The sequence below is a fragment of the Mixophyes fleayi genome, chromosome 5 (assembly GCF_038048845.1).
Source record: "Mixophyes fleayi isolate aMixFle1 chromosome 5, aMixFle1.hap1, whole genome shotgun sequence".
Classification (NCBI taxonomy): domain Eukaryota; kingdom Metazoa; phylum Chordata; class Amphibia; order Anura; family Limnodynastidae; genus Mixophyes; species Mixophyes fleayi.
This window is the reverse complement of record NC_134406.1, coordinates 131,905,485-131,925,674: the sequence shown is the minus strand read 5'-3', so window position 1 is coordinate 131,925,674 and position 20,190 is coordinate 131,905,485. Positions and strand designations below refer to the sequence as shown.

General features: G+C 39.3%; 1 protein-coding gene across 1 annotated transcript; it reads left to right on the top strand.

Annotated features, from left to right (window-relative positions):
* The first annotated feature begins 9,898 nt into the window (after window positions 1-9,898).
* On the top strand, window positions 9,899-15,352 carry LOC142159478 (uncharacterized). The gene is made up of 4 exons (XM_075214379.1): window positions 9,899-10,531; window positions 10,894-10,977; window positions 11,451-11,954; window positions 15,303-15,352. The coding sequence occupies exons 1-4, from the start codon at window positions 10,027-10,029 to the stop codon at window positions 15,350-15,352; spliced, it is 1,143 nt and encodes a 380-aa protein (XP_075070480.1). The 5' UTR covers window positions 9,899-10,026.
* Window positions 15,353-20,190: the final 4,838 nt, after the last annotated feature.

Here is a 20,190-nt window from a genome sequence, read left to right as displayed (position 1 = left end):
ATCGCACATTGCATACTTTAGTTATTGATATTAGGGAATAAACCTTTTGTATGATGCTGGCTATGAAAGGAGCAGACCTCCTGGAGAGACGACCCCCACCTTTGGATTCCTTAGATTGAATCAGCCTATGACCTGTTTACCCTGGACCCACCCAACGTCTGGACCTATAGAAACAATCTACGTCATCTCTATTGTTCAAGTGTAACACTGTACTGTATATAATCATAGCTGCACACCCCCTGGCTCTCATTCAACTCTGACACAGTATTCTAACAGATATACTGTCCACCGGGTCCCGTGGGTGCGCAGCGAGCGCATGCGATAGCATTGGTATGTACTTATCTTTTGGTATTGGCTGTACTGTACTTTATCATAATATAATAATGTATTGAATTGTTGACTATTTACATCTGCTAAAATAAATCACTTTGTGCTTTGGAAACACATACAATTGATTGGGCAATGCTTATTTTAAAACAATAGAATTACTTTAATAGAGCTACTGAGTGACCATAATTTGAAGCTATTTATATATCCTTTAAGATTAAATTTGCTTTTTGGAATGCCCAGCTAAATGTGTTTCATGTGCATTTTAACTGATATAAGTAACTGGGGATGTCTAATCTTCTAAACATATTAATCATTATTGTGAAATCTTTGTTTTTACAATAGCAATCTGTTAATGTCTAAAAAATAAAGATCAGACATTTTTTTAAATTCTGATTTAATAACAGAGGGCCATTATGAAGCTGCAAAGTATGATGTGGTAATTTTGAAAATTATACCCTGGGACAATTTAAAGCCTGTGCTTTCCATTGTGATAAAGACAATACGGAAAATCCTATACTCAATGCTTAAGCTTATTTGTATTTTTCATGTAAAAAAAAAAATAACTACCGTATATACTCGAGTATAAGCCGAGTTTTTCAGCACATTTTTTGTGCTGGAAAAGCCCCCCTCGGCTTATACTCGAATGATGCTCCAGAAACACAATGAAAAGAACCAACCAATAACATCTGATTAGACGCCCACTTCCGGATATCGTCACATGCGTTCCACTGTGGAATGCACGCCTTTCTGACTGAGACCATACGGATTACAGCCACTGTGCAACGTCTGCGACTAGTGGAACTTCACCACTTTTTTTTTTGTTTGATTGATGCCGTTTTTGCTAGTCTACTAACATCGTCAGCAGTCTCATATCTCTGACTATTGAAGTTTTAACATCTGAACTGGGGCCACTGATTATTAATTTTGCACATAGTGATGAGCTGAACGGAGGATTTTGATAATTTTGTTCACGCAGACCGTTACGTGGAATTGATTATTTCAACCAGGTCTGACTGATGAACCCGCGGCATACGGATAACGGGACATTCACCTTCCAGCTCTCATATCTGGGGACTGACGGTAATATTCTGTTTACACTTCTCCTTCTTGTATTTGAAGAATCAATTTGCATTCAGCTCCAGAGCTAAGATCATCATCAGCATTTAAGGAACATATCAGCTGAATATTTTTGGTGTGGCCACACTGGTAATATCTTTTACTCTGGATTATGTTTATTGGAGTGTTCTCAGGACTATTGCTGTCATTCACAACAACTCGTGTTTATGACTAATTTCTATTTTTTGTGGCTTCAGATTTGTTACGTTTATTATCCATGTGACTTATATCTAGTGGTACTCTGCAGCTTTTTATTGTTTTACTGGCCAGTGATAGCTCTGTTATTGTCATAATATATTTTATCAATAAATTGTTTTTATTTATCCAACGGATCATTCTATGTTGATGTGGTGCACTCATTGTCAGCTCTGATATTTGTGCTTGTTCATTTTATGATCAATCTATGCACTGATACAATATATAAATTAGCCAATATATTTTATTTTTAATTAATGTAATATTATTGGTATCTATTTTTATTTTTGAAATTTACCAGTAGCTGCTGCATTTCCCACCCTAGGCTTATACTCGAGTCAATAAGTTTTCCCAGTTTTTTGTCGTAAAATTAGGTGCCTCGGCTTATATTCGGGTCAACTTATACTCATCATCATCATCATCATCACCATTTATTTATATAGCGCCACTGATTCCGCAGCGCTGTACAGAGAACTCATTCACATCTGTCCCTGCCCCATTGGAGCTCACACTCTAAATTCCCTAATATAGACACACACACACAGACAGAGAGGGAGACAGACAGACAGACAGACTAGGGTCAATTTTGATAGCAGCCAATTAACCTACTAGTATGTTTACTCGAGTATATACGGTACATGAATCTGATATCTTATTAAAAAAAGTTAATGATTCAGGTGTATTTCTGGTTAAGATGCCATCAATTCCTAAACAATATATTTCTTTAGTTTTTCTGATTACTTGAGCACAGAAAAAAATGGGCTCCCACACCATGAGATGTGGGTACAAGGGTTAAAATGTAAACTTTTTACATTATAGCCATGGTTCTCACCAGACAGGAGTACCAGGAAGGACCCAGTGTTATTCAGCATTTGGCCAGTTAATTCTTGGTGTGTGATGGCCCAATCATTTTTTGTGCCTCCCTCCCAAGTATACTGAGGCTAAAACTGTAGTTGTACAATGGAACGGTTAAACCCAGATGTTTTACATCCAATTTTACCATGTGGTATAGCCTAAACTGCATGAGGTTTATTTTTATCACATTAAAAACATTTATTAGGATGTTATGAATGTCTACTGTACATAAAATGCCTTTATACAGTTGCTTATATGTTCTAGCTTGCATATGTGGAGGCATCACGAGTAATCAGCACTTACACCCAAACTGTAGCTCATGCATAGGACATGACAGAAAACACATACATCTGTGATGCCCAAAGCTTGACTTGGACATTACTTCCTTACTGTACATTGACTATGTGCATACACCCAGTCCCCTCCCAGTTCCACGCATGAAATAGTAGGCTGTAGTAAAAGTACTTTGTGCTTGAAGACTAATTGGACGCTGCTTCAATGTCGCATGGTCCGGTTCTGGGCATGTACAAGGACATTTTATGAAAAATATGGCACATAATGAATCAGGCCCTTTATGTTTTACTTGATTAGCTAACAAGTAGTCTACTTTGTTTATTTTTGTGATGGGATCTTATATTTTAGTTTATGTGAAACTTTATTTTATATTGTCAGATATATTCTATATAGATCAAACCTGTTATGCCTTTTAAAGATGTTTTAGATTTCTTTATCTTTAGTGCTTCAAGTTTTACTTCAAGAGCGTTAAAAAAAGGGGGAGGTTATCAGTGCAGCATCTGAAGAATCTGCATTTGGATGAGTCCTTTATAATGACTGTATTGGTGCCATTACTACTGGTAAGATGTAAAAAAGTTCCTGGGTGCAAAAAGTAAATCTGTGTGTATAGATGTTTCACAATATATATCATAAATAAAAAAATTATTTTTTTGACAAATCATGAAACTAACAAAATAGTGAAAACACCAGATCTGGCCAAAACACTAAATCCATAAACAAATACAGTAATATGGGCACAAATGAGTGCTAGAGTTTATGCAAAAATGTATTCAGTTAGAAGTCATGTCCATAAAGACTAGAGTACTATATGAGGTCCAAGACACACCGCTCTTCTTTTCAATAACCTAAAATACTCCACAGAATCTAATAAAAGGCAATGTTGAACTTGGATAGGGATGTCTTTAGTCTGACAGGTAAGAGCCCCAATGTATAGATGTTATTAAACAGTGATGATAAAGCATGTGCGCATCACCTCCATTCGCACCAGTATTTTTTTCACGTCACCCCCATTCGCACCAGTATTTCTCTCACGTCACCACCATTCGCACTAGCATTTCTCCCACTTCACCTCCTTTCGCACCAGTTTTTCTCTCACATCACCCCCATTCGCACTAGCATTTCTCTCACCTCACCCCCATTAGCACCAGTATTTCTCTCACGTCACCCCCATTCGCACAAGCTTTTCTTTCAATTGTCATCCCCTGCACACCAACTTTTCTAACATGTCACCCCCTGCAAACAGTATTTCTCATACTTGTCACCCCCTTTTGCAGAAGCTTCTCTCTCATTTGTCACCCTCTGCACACCAACCTTTCTTTCACAAGTCTCTCCTTGCATACTACATTTTCTCTCTCGTCACCCCATTCGCACCATTATTTCTCTCATGTCACCCCCATTCACACAAGCTTTTCTCTCAATTGTCATGCCCTGCGCACCAGTATATCTCTCATTTGTCACTCCCATTCGCACAAGCTTTTCTCTCAATTGTCATCCCCTGCGCACCAACATTTCTAATATGTCACCCCCTGCACACAGTATTTCTCACACTTGTCAGCCCGATTCGCACAAGCTTCTCTCTTAATTGTCAACCCCTGCACACCAGCTTTTCTTTCGCAAGTCTCTCCTTGCATACCAAATTTTCTCTCACGTCACCCCTTGCATACCAAATTACCTCTCACGTCATCCCCATTTGCACCAGTATTTCTCTCAGGTCACCCCCATTCGCACAAGCTTGTCTGTCAATTGTCACCCCCTGCGCACCAGTATTTCTCTCACGTCACCCCTTGCATACCAAATTATCTCTCATGTCACGCCCATTCGCACCAGTATTTCTCTCATGTCACCCCCATTCGCACCAGTATTTCTCTCACATCACCCCGATTCGCACCAGCATTTCACTCACGTCACCCCCATTCGCACCAGTATTTCTCTTATGTCACCCCCATTCGCACCAGTATTTTCTCTCCTCTGGCCACTCTCTTGGCCCCAATAGCGGCCACACATTCCCATACAATGTATGTTTCCTCCTAGCAGAGATCAAATGTAACTGGGCTCGGAAACACAAGAAACCCCATACGACTCAAACAAAAGCATTATATTTCTGTAAAACAAAGGCAAAAATCAAACACACATGCTCCAATTCCTTTTAACCCAAGTTTACCTACAAAGACAAACTATATATACTACCACTGATCCTTTCATATTTCGCAAACACAACATGATGTTTTGTGAATATAATAAACATGCACTAAACATGAGACAGGATATAGTAAATATATGTAAACATGTCTACACCTGTGTAGCTATTGGCGTACACAGTTAAAATGAGGTCCAACATGAAAGAAACTATTATGCTAATATAGTATTTTTAAAACAGTGCAATACCAGGGCAGTGAGTGGCAGGTAATGCAGCAAGAGAACAGTGAGTGTGTGAAATGTTAGTGAGCCACGCAATGCCAAATGGCTCATGTTTTCCAGCTGTGATGCGTAGCTTGTGAATATTATGTGCTCCCCGAATTCAGGTTCCGAGGCACACTGGAAGGAAGCCTGTAGAGGCTGCTATACGGAGAGCTATGTTATATTACTCGCTCTTATTCGCTGCATACCTCATTAACGTTGGGCACAGAACACAGGTGATAGGTAGGTGATCACTGCAAGAACCTCAGAGCACTTTTAAATTTACCACACCCAGCTGAATGCAGTGAATAAATTAACTGATGGCACTGAGAGGCTGTAAGTTTACAACGGGCTCTGTTACACATCCGCTCTGGCATCGCTCTGAGGGATTAAACTGTGAAAAGAAAGCAGTGCCAGGGCTAATAATACTACAGGGTGTCCCCCTCAGCCCCAAGATACTAACCAGCCCAATGGCAGTCTCCAGCTCCTAAATCCCAGCCACGATCAAACTAGCCGGGCTTCAGATAGCCTAGGGAAACTCTGCAGTGTCAGAGGGGGCATGGTCTATGACGTGTCTTGTTCCAATTGGACCCAACGCGTTTCATCACAAAGTGACTTCATCAGGAGGTGTGGACAGTGTACATAGTCCGTTCTTTTGTATTCAATCCCAACCAAAAGGATTCCTTTAATATTGATGTCCTGAAATCTAGCTTGCAATATATATACAGTCTTCCTGACATGTTAAACGAATGCAAACTAAAAAGCTTCCAATTATCATAACAGTTAATGCCCAGTTACAAACATCCTGTGCACAATAATATGTCTTAATGTTATATCTAGTTCCTTACTTATGCTATTCTTATACATTCTCAATAATTTAAAATTCCTAAAAATTCCAAATGCTGTTAATAATCATTAATATTCGGAATATCAATATATTTAAAGTGCCCTATAATATCGGGAATTAATTCATTAACCTCATCCCTATCTGAGTATATTGACTGGTTTTTACAAACCGTGGTTAAGCAACAAAAATCATTCATTAGAGACACCACTGAGATTTTAAACCTGTTGGAGCAAACCAAATGGGAAAGTCATTTTTGGTTGGTAACAAGCGATGTTAAGACCCTATACACGTGCATCGATCATAATCAGGGAACACAAAGTGTAAGATTCATGTCGGAGAAGGAAGGAAGACTGAAATCTAACCAAATTGATTTCCTAATAGGAAGTATTCAATTCATACTTACTCACAACCATTTTTGGTTCGAAGATAGACATTATCTTCAGATACGAGGGACTGCCATGGGAACCAAGTTCGCACCCAGCTATGCCAATATATTCATGAGTAGGTGGGAGGAGGAATATATTTGGGCAAATCCATCTCTGGTTGCGAACTTGGTCCTGTGGCGGAGATTCATTGATGATATCATATTCATTTGGAAAGGGAGTGAAGAGTCCCTCCAGGAATTCATTTTAGACATGAATATGAATGACAGGAATCTGTCATTCACTACTACGTGCAGTCGAGAAAGTGTTACATTTCTTGATCTAGACATTTATATTCAAGACGGTAAAATTGAGACTAAAACCCATTTTAAAGCAGTAGACTGCAATAGCTTTATTGAATTGACAAGCAAACATTACCCCAAGTGGCTGCAAAATATAACCTCTGGACAATTTACTCGAATTAGGAGAAATTGCTCCAGTTTAGAAACCTTCAAACTACAAAGTGAAACCCTAAAAATGAGATTTGTAGAGAAGGGATACAAACCGAAGGAATTAGATCAGGCTATAGAGAGAACTTATGAGAGAGACAGAGAAGAATTACTTGTATATAAAGATAGACAACAGGGGGATACCATGTCACAACAAAAACACTTCTCATTTATAACTCAGTATTCGGATTCAGCCTCACAGGTTAGAAAGATTTTTAGAAAACATTGGCATTTACTTTTGAAAGATGCCACCCTGGGGAAGATATTACCCAATCAACCACAAATTATATTTCGAAAAGCACCTAATTTACAACAAAAAATGGTACAAAGTCACCTACCCTGAAATCCATCTGGAGCAACAAGAAATTGGCTCACAGATGAAACCACTAAACCTCAATTTTTATACTGCAATAGCTGTATACCATGTAGAACATCTGGAATCAGAAGCACTAAGGGAGTATAAGAATTTAAATCCAACACTACTGGCAAGTGCTTTCAGATAAAAGAAAAATTGTCATGTAACTCTGTGGGAGTTATTTACCTGATCACCTGCCCCGGTGGCATGCAATATATAGGGCGGACAATAAGGAAATTGAAAATTAGAGTGGCAGAACATATAAAATTGGGGGTGGAGACACATAGCTTGTTGAAACATTTTAAGGAAACACACAATAGTGAGTCATCAGGAATTAAATTTATTGCAATCAAAAAACTTAGGAAGGACTGGAGAGGAGGAGATTATATAAAAAAAACTAAACTGTGAAGAAACTAAATGGATATATGAGATGAGAACATTGAAGCCATTAGGATTAAACATTGATTTCGAATTGGCTTCTTTTTTATAATAATCCTTGTGGAGGTAGGAGGTTTCAAGTATGTAGGAAACCTTGCTTTTATTTTATTTATTTTTTAAGAACCAAAATACTAATGCTTATAATTTTAATTACTAACTAAGAGAAGATTATGAGAAATAGGACATTTTTTGTCTATAAGAGATTTTAAAGGAAATTCTATATAGGAGAATATACATAATGCACTTTAAATATATTGATATTCCGAATATTAATGATTATTAACAGCATTTGGAATTTTTAGGAATTTTAAATTATTGAGAATGTATAAGAATAGCATAAGTAAGGAACTAGATATAACATTAAGACATATTATTGCGCACAGGATGTTTGTAACTGGGCATTAACTGTTATGATAATTGGAAGCTTTTTAGTTTGCATTCGTTTAACATGTCAGGAAGACTGTATATATATTGCAAGCTAGATTTCAGGACATCGATATTAAAGGAATCCTATTGGTTGGGATTGAATACAAAAGAACGGACTATGTACACTGTCCACACCCCCTGATGAAGTCACTTTGTGAGGAAACGCGTTGGGTCCAATTGGAACCAGACACGTCATAGACCACGCCCCCTCTGATGCTGCGGAGTTTCCCTGGGCTATCTGAAGCCCGGCTAGTTTGATCGTGGCTGGGATTTAGGAGCTGGAGACTGCCGTTGGATAGAGGAATGTGTGGACTGAAAGATACCTTTATAAGAGCGGTTCTAGCTTACAAAATGTGAGTGCTTTTTAACCCTATGTTCAAATCGAATAAATAGTTAAACGCACAACACCATGAGTTCTCTCTCTGTTCTCTCCCTATGTGCACTGTGATGAGGAGAGGAGCGAGATTTTAAGAGGATTAACAGTATATCGTGTTGGTGCTTTTTGAAGCAAGTTGGCATATGATTCAAGGACTATATGAAATAAAAAGGGTTGCATTGCTGAAAGTCCACCATCTGGAATATCGATATAGGTGGAATTAGAAGATTGTTATTCATACTGACTTTGGGACTGTTTCTATTAACCATCCAATCCCTGTGTGTCTTTTCCCTTTCCCCATTTGCGCCTATCCTTTGCTGTATATATTTTCTCTGATACTTTTGGAGATTGCAGGCAAATCTCCCTAGAAGGTAGTGGCTGCATCCCTATCCTTTCCCCATCCCCCTTGTTTGCGCTTGCCAAACGTTCTAATTGATTTAAAATACTAACCAGCCGCCCTTGTGGCTAGAAAATATGGCTAATTTCTCCTGCTTAGAGAAGAGAAATTTCTTAGCAAGAGGAATCAGTCATATTTGTACTTTCATTTGAAGCCACTCTGCGTACACCTAGCACACACTTCTATTTGACATGCACAGCGCTATGAAAATTCTATGAAATCTTTAAAATGGGGCATGTTTTATCAAATTGTAAAAAAACTATAACTTTCTAAAAATTGTCAACCCTCAAAAGGTATTCCTCAGTCAGAACAGCTTTCTAACAAAATAAACCCCTAGTCTTAAAACGCCCTGTACACTGTAAAGCGATGCCATTTTGCAAAACAGGAAGTGGAAAAAAACGGCGAGATTTTCAACTTTCGATTATCCCTAGTTTGTCACTTTTTTCCACTGTAGTTTGGCATGCTGAACACTAAGGGCTAGATTTACTATCAGGCGTGATGCATGGCGGCTTGAAGCCGCCATGCATCGCGGCGGTTTTCCGGCGGGTTTGCATTGCAAACAGCCGGATTTACTAATGGGCGCATATCAGCTTCAATTTGAAGCCGCCGGCGATGTCACGGCGGGATGTAATGCTCAAAGCCACCGGCGGCTTTGAATAGAACATGGCGCTTTTGCTTTAAATGACGGCGCTTTTGTGTAAAGGCGGTTTTTTTGAAAATTACACCTGTCTCCTGGCCTGTTACTATTGGCTATTTTCAAACTCAGGAGATTTGACATCACAAGCCCTATATAAACCACTGGCCTGACACTTTTTCTCTGATAGGGTTTTGAGGAGTTTTGTGAGAGGAGTTTGGAGGATAGTGGTTTGCTGAGAGTTGGTGAGAGTTGGAGTTTGGTGGATTGGTGGAGCGATATCTGGTTGAAGTGTGAGTAGTCCTGTGGTTTTTTCCTGTTTTGTACATTTATTTTCTCATTTATTTTCTGTCTTGTATTTTTTGTATTTGACTTGTCCTTTGTCTGTGTTACTTGTGTGTGCTTGTGTGGAGAGTGTGTCTGTAGGTAGTGTAGTTTGTCCTTTGTGTTTGTAAGTCCTTCAGTGTTTTGTGTTTTTCTGTCTTCTGGGTAAAAATGTCCAGAGATAGGAGGGGAGAACAGGCTGAGGAGAGGGAGATGGAGTTTGAGGGGTCAGAGGAGGGAGAGGGAGAGGTTGAGGAGACAGGACAGGGCAGGAAGACCAAGACAGGGAGGAATGTGCGCTTCTCACATGATGAGAATTGTGTGTTGGTGCACAATATCATTCCCTGCTACGAGGTCATCCTAGGCAACCTGGCAGCCCGGACTCCTCTAAGGCGGCGTCACCAACTGTGGGGGAGAGTCTGTGATGCCGTGAACGCGGTGGGCCCACTGAAGCGGACAGTGGCACACTGCCGCAAGCGCTTCTCTGATATTAAGAGGAGGCTTAAAGAGAAGATGGCCCAGGAAAGGAGGTCGACAAGGCGCACGGGTGGTGGCCCCCCACTTCGTATGGAGTACAACAGGTATGAGGAGGAGCTGCGCCAGATAATGCCGGCTGAAATTGTAGAGGGCATAAATGTCCAGGACACCGACTCGCCCTCTTTTGGCCAAGTAGTTGGTGAGTTATTTGTTTTTTTTACCCTAACAGTATTTTAACTGCTTTTATCTTTTTAAAACTGCTTTTCTCTTTTTAAAACTGCTTTTCTCTTTTTAAAACTGCTTTTCTCTTTGCAAAACTGCTTTTCTCTTTTTAAAACTGCTTTTCTCTTTGCAAAACTGCTTTTCTCTTTGCAAACGTTTTTTCTTAATTTTTTTTTTTTGTTTTTGTTTTTCAAAGTGTATTTTTGCCTCTAATAGTTTGTAAAGGTTTTTTTTTCTCATAGAAAAAAAAAAATTGCAAACACATTTGTGCAATAAACAGTATATTTGGAAATTGTTTTTTTCTGGAAATACATTGTATGCTTTTTCTAATACATCCAGAATCGCCAGGACCGCAGTTCAGTCCCAGTGCCAGACCTACACCTCCACCTTCAGCGAGAGATTCGGGCACAGACGAGCAAGCAGGTACGTGATTTCTGTTTAGGAGAGAAATAATGGAGTTAATTGATTTTCTGTGCAAATGTTGCTGTCAATTTTTTTTTTTTTTTTAATTGTTTGCAATGAGAAGTTAGGGCTACATTTTACTAAACTGATATGTTGCCTATAGTAACCCATCAGAATATACCTTTACTTTATTTATTGCATTCAACAAAATGACAGCTAAAATCTGATTGGTTGCTATAGGCAACATCTCCACTTTTTATAGCATGTAGTTTAGTCAAAATAACCCAGCATGTACTACACAGTCCAAATGATAATGGGTATTAAAAGGATAATAAGTGCATCCGTAAGCAGGTAGCATAGGACTAGAAATCAGGAATGCAAACATTGTGAAAGAATCTGTAGTTGCTAAAGAATATTCTTTCCTATCCAGTGTTCAGAATGCAATATACAAACATATTATATACTATATACTTACCCTCATTTTTCATACACAGGGCCCTCTTCATACCAGCCACCTCAGGCGGAGTCTCTGGAAATGTCCCCTGAGCCAGAGGATCAAACGACCATCACCCTGGTAACAGTGGATGCCCCTGTGTCTGGCCTCCAGGAAGTTTCACCTGGCCCTGTTGAACCATCACACCACCAACCTGCACCTGAAAGTATGGACCCAGCCAGAGAAATGGCGCTGTCTATTGGCGCATTCCAGCAGCAACAGACATTGTTCATGGACAGGCAAACTCGCCACATGTCACAAATTGCGGCCCAGTTGAGGCGGATACACCGCTCCAATAGTCAACTCCCTGCTGGAATCAACCGTCTGGCAACAGCTTTAGAACAGACCAATGTGCAGCTGGCCCAAATGACTGGGGCTGTGGAGGCCTTACATTCCACAGTACGTGAGGGGAATGCCAATGTGACCCGGCTGGCAGGGCAACTACATTCAGAAATTGATGCCCGTTTACCGGCACTTATGTCTTCAGCCACCACCAGTGCCGCTAGTACGCCTACCACATCTCTACAGAGTACTCCTCCAAGGAGAGGTGCTCGCACCAGGGGTGGGCGAGGGAGGGGAGAGAGTGGCACCAAGCATAGCGATATGCCTGCAAAAAGGCATCGCTAGCACAATGTTTCTTATTGATTAATGTTTTGTCAAGTTTCTATAACCATTATACGTTATTAGTTATTGTGTTCTGCAATAAATGCAGTTAAATTTCTATTGTGTCAGTCTTTCTTTTCTGCACATTAAACAAGAGTATACTGATTTTTTAACAACTATGCACTAATTTCACTTAAACATTGACCTCTGACTGTCACATTCCAGGGATGTTCATATTTACCACATGAGGAGTACACACTATCCTGTTTTTAAAGGTTCCAATTTACAAAACATTTAAAATAAAATACTAAAATTGCACTCACATAAAACACATTTTGGAGCAAAAAATGTTTTTCATACTATGTACTTACACGTAAAGTAGTTTGCAATTAGACGGTCTCTAATCTCCCTTCCGCCCTCTGTGCTCTGCACATCACCAGATGTGACACGTACCCCTTCTTCTTCACTGTCTACTGCAATAATCGGTGGGGTAAGTTGATGTAAAGCCAGGTTATGCAGCAGACAGCAAGCCAGGACAATCTCAGATACCTTTTCAGGTGCATACATAAGCACCCCACCAGATTTATCAAGGCACCTGAACCTGGTTTTCAAGAGTCCAAACGTACGTTCTATGACACCTCTAGTGCTTATGTGTGCCTCATTGTATTGGTGCTGTGCAGGAGTCTGAGGATGCAGCAGAGGAGTCATGAGCCAGGAGCGACACCCATATCCTGAATCTCCTGCAATAAAAGTAAAATGTTAGCTACCATTTACTTTGAGCATGTTGTACAGCAGTTAGCATATGTGAGTCCATTTGAGCAAGGATAAGGGATATATAAAACATGCAAAGTACATACCCAAAAGCCATCCCTCCGGCATTTCACCACTTTCAAATTTGGCATAAAGGGTAGACTGTCTCAGGATAAAGCATCATGACATGACCCAGGATAGCCTGCAACAACACTCAATATACGCTGGTTAGCATCGCACACAACCTGCACATTCAGGGAGTGGTAATGATGGCGATTAACAAAAACCTCTGCCCTGTGGTGAGGTGGTCTCAGGGCAATATGAGTGCAATCTATTGCACCCATTACATTAGGGATACCTGCGACCCTATAGAAAGCTCCCTTGAGCTCATGCCACTGTGACTCCTGGCTGGGGAAGCTGATATATCTAGGGCACACTCTTTTAAGGGCACCTAAAACCTGTCCAAAATGCCTTGAAAATGTCGGCTGCGTTATGCCAATCACTCTGGAGGACACAGATTGAAAGGAACCTGTTGCCAAAAAGTGAACTGCACACAGTAGTTTGTGTAGTCCTGACACTGCATTAGAGCGACTGGTTGTAGGCTCCAAATCATCCTTCACTTGCTCATACAGTGCCATGAGGTTAGTACGATTGAGGCGAAACATTTGTACTACCTCCACATCAGCCAAAGACTCCAGATTCAAACGCACTGGAAATGCACGTGGAGTGCGGGGTCTTTGCAGGCTCCGCGGAACAGATGCCAACTGCTGTTCATCCTCCTCCTCCTGGCGCCTTTCTGCCTCCATCAGGTAAAAAGCTGCAAACATACACTGGCAAGAATGCACCACATTACCTGCAAAAGCCATTCTCCAACAACCCCACACCTGCCAAATAATGAGTGGCCCTTTTTGTAAGCATCATGATTAACTGCTGGGCAATAGACGGTGATTGTCTGTGATTGCTTCAGGCAGAAAAACCATTTTTCACATGTGGATTGCATTAGCATTAAAATAAGGGTTAACTATGTAATGCAACAATTCCCATCCTAGTTTCTTTGAGGCAACAGTATTCTAGTGGTTTTTTGGAAAGTACAAAACAACTAGAAAAGGAAAGGTGAAATGAGATTTTACTATGCAATCATACTGGGTGAAAAAATAATGGAAAACAAAAAAAACAGTAGCCTGAAATTTCATGACACTTTGCCCATTTTCTATACACAGTCCTAATGGGTCATTGGACATGAAATAAGCCTTTCTCTTATGGTCTGATTGGCAAAATACCTGAAACAGCACACTGTTTGAACCATCACGCCGCTCACAAGCAGCGCTTTCATTTTGGTCTTTTGAATGGCGTTTTTCCGGCGGCTTTATAAACCCCCTAATAGTAAATCCGGCTGTTTGTATGTTGAGCATTGTTGAAACCGTCATGGCGCTTTACACAGAGGCGGGTTTGAAAACATCTTTTCTGGTCGTTTGGACGGCGGGTTTAGCCTTAGTAAATCCGGCGATGGCTAAACCGCCGCCAAACCCGCCGAAAGTCAGCGGGTTTACAAACACGCCTGATAGTAAATCTAGCCCTTAGACTGTTCTCTATTGGCATGGCAAGTTTCAGCTTAATAGCTCGACTGTGTCCTTATAATATGTGAATGTATATAAATAAATAGCTGTAACCTGATTGGTTGTTATAGACACCACCCCCACTTTTCCATTTTAGACGTTTTAATAAATCTACCACCAGGACGTGAAGGCTTGCTGACACTGCGCTCATCCAACATACCTAATATCAAATTACACTAAACCAATTTCCTTACAAGGCCCTTATACTACTCTTAGAACATGATCATCCTTGTACTACCACCCAGAAGATATAATAAAACAACTCCCCCATCCACTACTAATCAGAGGATACAAGCCATCACTATTAATTATGGACTAAATTGCACAAACACAGTAGATTGCATATAATTTAAATGTAAGCAAAAGAAGATATAAAGTGCAGTATGGTGGGTTGACATATATGATGATAATTACAAACAGACTGTATGGGTAGAAAGCCAATAATAATTTGTACTATAGTTAGCGTTCCTGCAATTCATAAAAAAAATTAATCACAGGTTTTAGCTTTCATTCATACTCAAAACACATTGTGCATAGATCTGTCACTTCAACAACTTTCACCTTTCAAAACTCATAGCAAAACAAATGGTAGCAAGGCTACAAATATACAAAGTATCATAATAGTACACTTGGAAAAAAGTATAAGAATAATAAACAATGTAGGAAATTAAGCACCAGTAGGAACAAAATCATATGAAGTCACTGTATAGTCTCTTACATAATTTAGTTACAGCTCCAGGCCTTACTCCTAAAATAGGCCCAATAGTTATTGTTATACCATTAGAGAAGATTATACTGTTGCTAGCAATTACATTTTAGTTGGAAAAAAGGATGGACGTATTTAAAACAAAACTCAATTTAGTTTTTGGGTTATCTATTTTTAGGTCTTGGAAAAGAAAACCTGGACTTCATACATGGAATATTTCTGGCCTAAGGATCAATCATATTGCCTATGCTATGTCTGGATTCTACATGATAAATTTTAAAGGAGTTTCATGCATTTAATGCATGATCCTGAGATTATGTATTAAATGGCTTTTGGTACAATAATATTGGTAATAAAGGCTATTGGTACAAACCTAATTGTTATATTAAGTTTGTTAAAAACATATTGAAAATATACTACTTTGTCTAGATTTTTGATTGTTTACTAATTTTTGGTTATTGTGGTTAGGGACAGATGTGTCAGTATCAGAAACAATGTGATGTTCGTTTTTGTTAACATTTCAATGTCTCCTAATAAAAAAAACTATATTTTTTCAATGTAATTTTATTCTATTTTTAGCTTCAGTTGCACTCATGGATATAATAGCTTCTGGAATATGTATGCTCTGGCAGCTACTGTATAATAAGGCCTGGGGAAGGTTAGGTTTTTAGCTACATCTCAAGATATCAGGGCTTATGGCTAAAATCTCAGGATCCCTTAGCCCAAAGCTCCGCATTCCATGTTTGTCAGGGCAAGCAGCGACTCTGATGACCAGTCAGGTTACTATAGACCAAACTACTGTGTATGTGGATATAACATCCTGATCATCATCTGATTGTGATCTATCAGATGACAATCTGAAAATGCAGAGGACGATGACTGCAATCTGTAGTTATCATCCAACTGTACATATGTGTGACTAAAATGTACATGGATTCAGTCACTTGGCTAGAACTGCCAGTCATTCATGCTTGGGCAACTTTAGCATCAATTACTTTGTCTTAAAAAAAGGGGTAGTGGATAAAACCCACAGTGGTTTCCACACTTTAAGCCCAAAATTATTTCATTGACCAGTGGCAATGACATTTATACAATTATTTCCAGCCCACTTTAAATTGATTTTATACAACAGGTTTCAGAATAAGTAAGGTATTGTGAGCCAAGTTTAAGGTATGTGTAATGTATGAGTGATATGTTAAAGCACATCAGGATCTGCCTATTTAAAAAGCTTCTAGTTGTGTGGATGATATGCATGTAGTTTACTGTTTAGTGAAGAAATATGTTTCGAACAGCTGTCAGCAGACTGCGTGGTTGGGCCCTACCAGCATTGGCAGCTTATTTTCTCTGGAAGGTAGGGAGCGACGAGGAACAAGACAGAGAAGCTGGAGAGTTAGTGACATGGTTAGGTGCCAGGGTCAGAGGACCACCGATAGCTCTTTGAGCACAACCCACCTGGAACCAATTGATAGGTGGGGGACATTATTATGATTAGGAGTTACTGTAATTTGTGGAGAGAATTATATTAACTCTTTTTAACAAGTGCTGTCTCTCATAGGCAATAATGCCGCTGCTTGACCATAATTTACACTTACGAGGTGCTGGGCATTTCCACTGTAAACATATGATTATATATTGTTCAGAACAGACCCATTCATTTGGGGGATTATACTCTCTAAATTGTGCATTGTTACTTTGTTGCTTTCAGGCCAAATTGGTGAAAATATGTGAGAAGCATTCTTTCAATGTGTGTGTGTATATATTGTTTATGTTTTTCCAGCAGGGGAATATGAGGAGTGGAGTCCCGGCGGGGGAGCGCTCTGATCCCGCAAGGAGCCTCCACATAGACTGGGCTCAATCAGACAATGAGAAAGACAACAGTACTGAGACTGCTCTCTCTTTCCACCTGACTCAGTCACAAATGTCTATTGACAGTTTAATCAGCCTGGGGAAGAATACCCTCCAGGCTGTGCCAGTTGTTACGTGGTCCCATGGACAACTGTGAAAGCAGCTGCTCACTCTCCGGCTACTTTCACCTGGAGATCCTCAGCTTGAAGCTCAGAATGAGGTACAGCACCACCATGATAAGACATTAGGCCGGTCGGGTTTGCTACTGAGCACTTTTAAATTTCCTGCTTCCAGCTCAGTGCAGTGAATAAATTAACTGACAAATGCATTGGCTATAAAAACATCAACCTCATCTGTACACTTTCACTCATCCCCCTATGCTGTTCTTATCAAGTGAATTTTACTGCAGAACCGTTAAACTGCAATGCTGACATGATCGTAACTCTGCTGTTAAAAACTGGATGAGCCGGCAGGACGAGGAAAACATCACTGCGCATTTGCAGAACTAAGTGATTATTCATCACACCACACTATTTCAGGACCTTGGCACAAACCGCCTCCGGGACACAGGGAAGTTACCTACTAGTGAAGGCACCTACCGATCACCTAATCGTAAGTTTTATACTTGCTAAAATTGACTTGGGACTGCTGTAAACTGCTGTCAACATCTTTTACCATTAATAAGGACAGCATTGTTTATATGCTCACATGCTTTATCATCACTGTTGAATAGCATCTATACAGTGGGGCTCTTACCTGTCAGACTAAAGACATCCCTATCCAAGTGCAACATTGCCTGTTATTAGATTCTGTGGAGTATTTTAGGTTATTGAAAAGAAGAGCGGTGTGTCTTGGACCTCATATAGTCTTTATGGACATGACATATAACTGAATACATTTTTGCATAAACTCTAGCACTTATTTGTGTCTATATTACTGTATTTGTTTAAGGATTTATTGTTTTAGCCAGATCTGGGGGTTAATGTATTAATGTCCGATTTTTTCAACTCGCCAGAAATCGGCAACTCTATAGTGAAAATTTAAAGCGGCGATGGCTTGTAAAGGCAAGTTTGCCTTTACAAGCCATCGCCGCTTTAAATTTTCACTACAAAGTCGCCGATTTCCGGCAAGTTGAAAAAAATCGGACATTCATACATTTACCCCCTGGTGTTTTCCCTATTTTGTTGATTTCATGATTTATTATTTACGATATATATTGTAAAACATCTATACACACAGATTTACCTTTTGCACCCAGGAACTTTTTTTACATCTTGCTTTCAACTATTAGAGGGTAGGGACAGCCCTCTATTAAAAGCACAATTTACCCCCTTCCCCCCCCCCCGCTCCTTATTGCCATTACTACTAGGTTTGAAGGAAAGTTATACCTTTTTTGTAGATGACACAGAATTATGTAACAGGATATAATCAACAGTGTTTATCAGAAAGACTGATGTGCTTGGTAGATTAGAGGAATTGTCAAGAGAGTGGCATTTACTCTTCAATGTCAAAAATGCTAGATTATTCACTTGCTCTCAACAATCAAAATATAGTATTAATGATAAAGAAATGGCAACTATTGATGAGGAATTGTATATAGGAGTCACAATTTCAGGTGACTAAAAGGTAGGTAGTCAATATAGCAAAAGAATGGGGGGATTTAAGTCAAATTCTAGGTTGCATAGCAAGAGGAATCTGTAGCAGAAATTGAGGGGGGGTGATGTCACTCCATACGTCATCAATGAGAGCATAACTAGAATATTGTGTTCAGTTCTGGAGTCCGAACATGCAGGAGAACATAAATAAATTATAGATTTCCAAAGTAGGGCTGCTAAAATGATGCATGGTATGCATCACATAACTTACCTGAAAAGGTTAAGGAACCTCAGTTTTAAGGCAGATAATTGATATATCATCATCATCATCATTTATTTATATAGCACCACTAATTCCGCAGCGCTGTACAGAGAACTCATTCACATCAGTCCCTGCCCCATTGGAGCTTACAGTCTAAATACTCTAATATAGATACACACATATATATGATAGAAAAATTCAAATATATCAAGGGTTTTAACAAGGTTAGTGAGGAAAACAGAGAAATAGTAGTATTAAAACAAAAGCACATGCAGTCAACCTGGAGAGCAGCAGGTTTTGAAGACATTTGAGGAATAGTTATTTCAACAAAAGTGTTATGAGTAGTTGGAGTAGTATTCTAGCAGAGGTAATAGAGGCTGATACGGTAGAAAATTTTGGAAATGCTTGACATTGATTTAAGGCTACCTAAAATCTTAAGAAAACCTAATAATCAATTAAGGTCTAAGGTTTATAGAAGTAAAAATAATTCACCCAATTGAGTTAAATAGCAATACTTGACAAAATGTTAATATAGCATGGTACATCTTCCTTAACAACCAAAACAAAATATACAAAAAAAGCTATTAAAAAAAATCAGTTTACCAGCTGTAGGACTGTATCGCCTAATCTGTTAGCTAGGCCTATTGAGGAAAAGTGCAAGAGGATTATATGTGTTTACAAGGAGTAGTAGACTGGACATTTATAATAATCATACAGAAAAAATAAAAACAGCATCATATAAATTGAGGCAATGCACCCGGTTAGCTGCTCATGTAGTGCTTAAATACTTTGCAGTGCTTTCAGGAACAGATTCCCACTAAAGAAATATTTGGACATTTACTTTGTATCCCTTCAGGAGATCTCATTTCTAGTAAGTTAGGTCAGCAATAAGTAAGTTATAGGTCAGCAATGTTACTCCCTCATCTAGTGTTTTGACTACCTTAACGTCCCCATATTTGAATTCTCATTTTTGGCTATTGTGGCAGACAAAAAATCTGTGAAAATGTCCAGGGTGTCATGAGCTTTAGGTAAGTGGTTCTGTATTGTCAATTTGAGAGTGTTTGAAATTTTATTTTTGTTTAAGACAGAAAGTCTGAGAATCAAATCTCTCGGGATTGGAGGATTGGCATTTTATTGACGTGGGGGAGCTCATGAGCTTGCCAGTGGTAGGTGTTCTGTTTTTTAATCACAAAATAATGCAATGATGAAATTTAAATGTAACACTTGTAAAATTTACAAGTGAAACAGAAGTGGAAGTTGCTCAGTCAATTTATAGGTTCATGTCAGTTGCTATAAAGGGCAGGGTTATCCAGAAAGGTACAAATACAGAGAAAAATTCCCCAGTACACTGCTATAACCAGCAA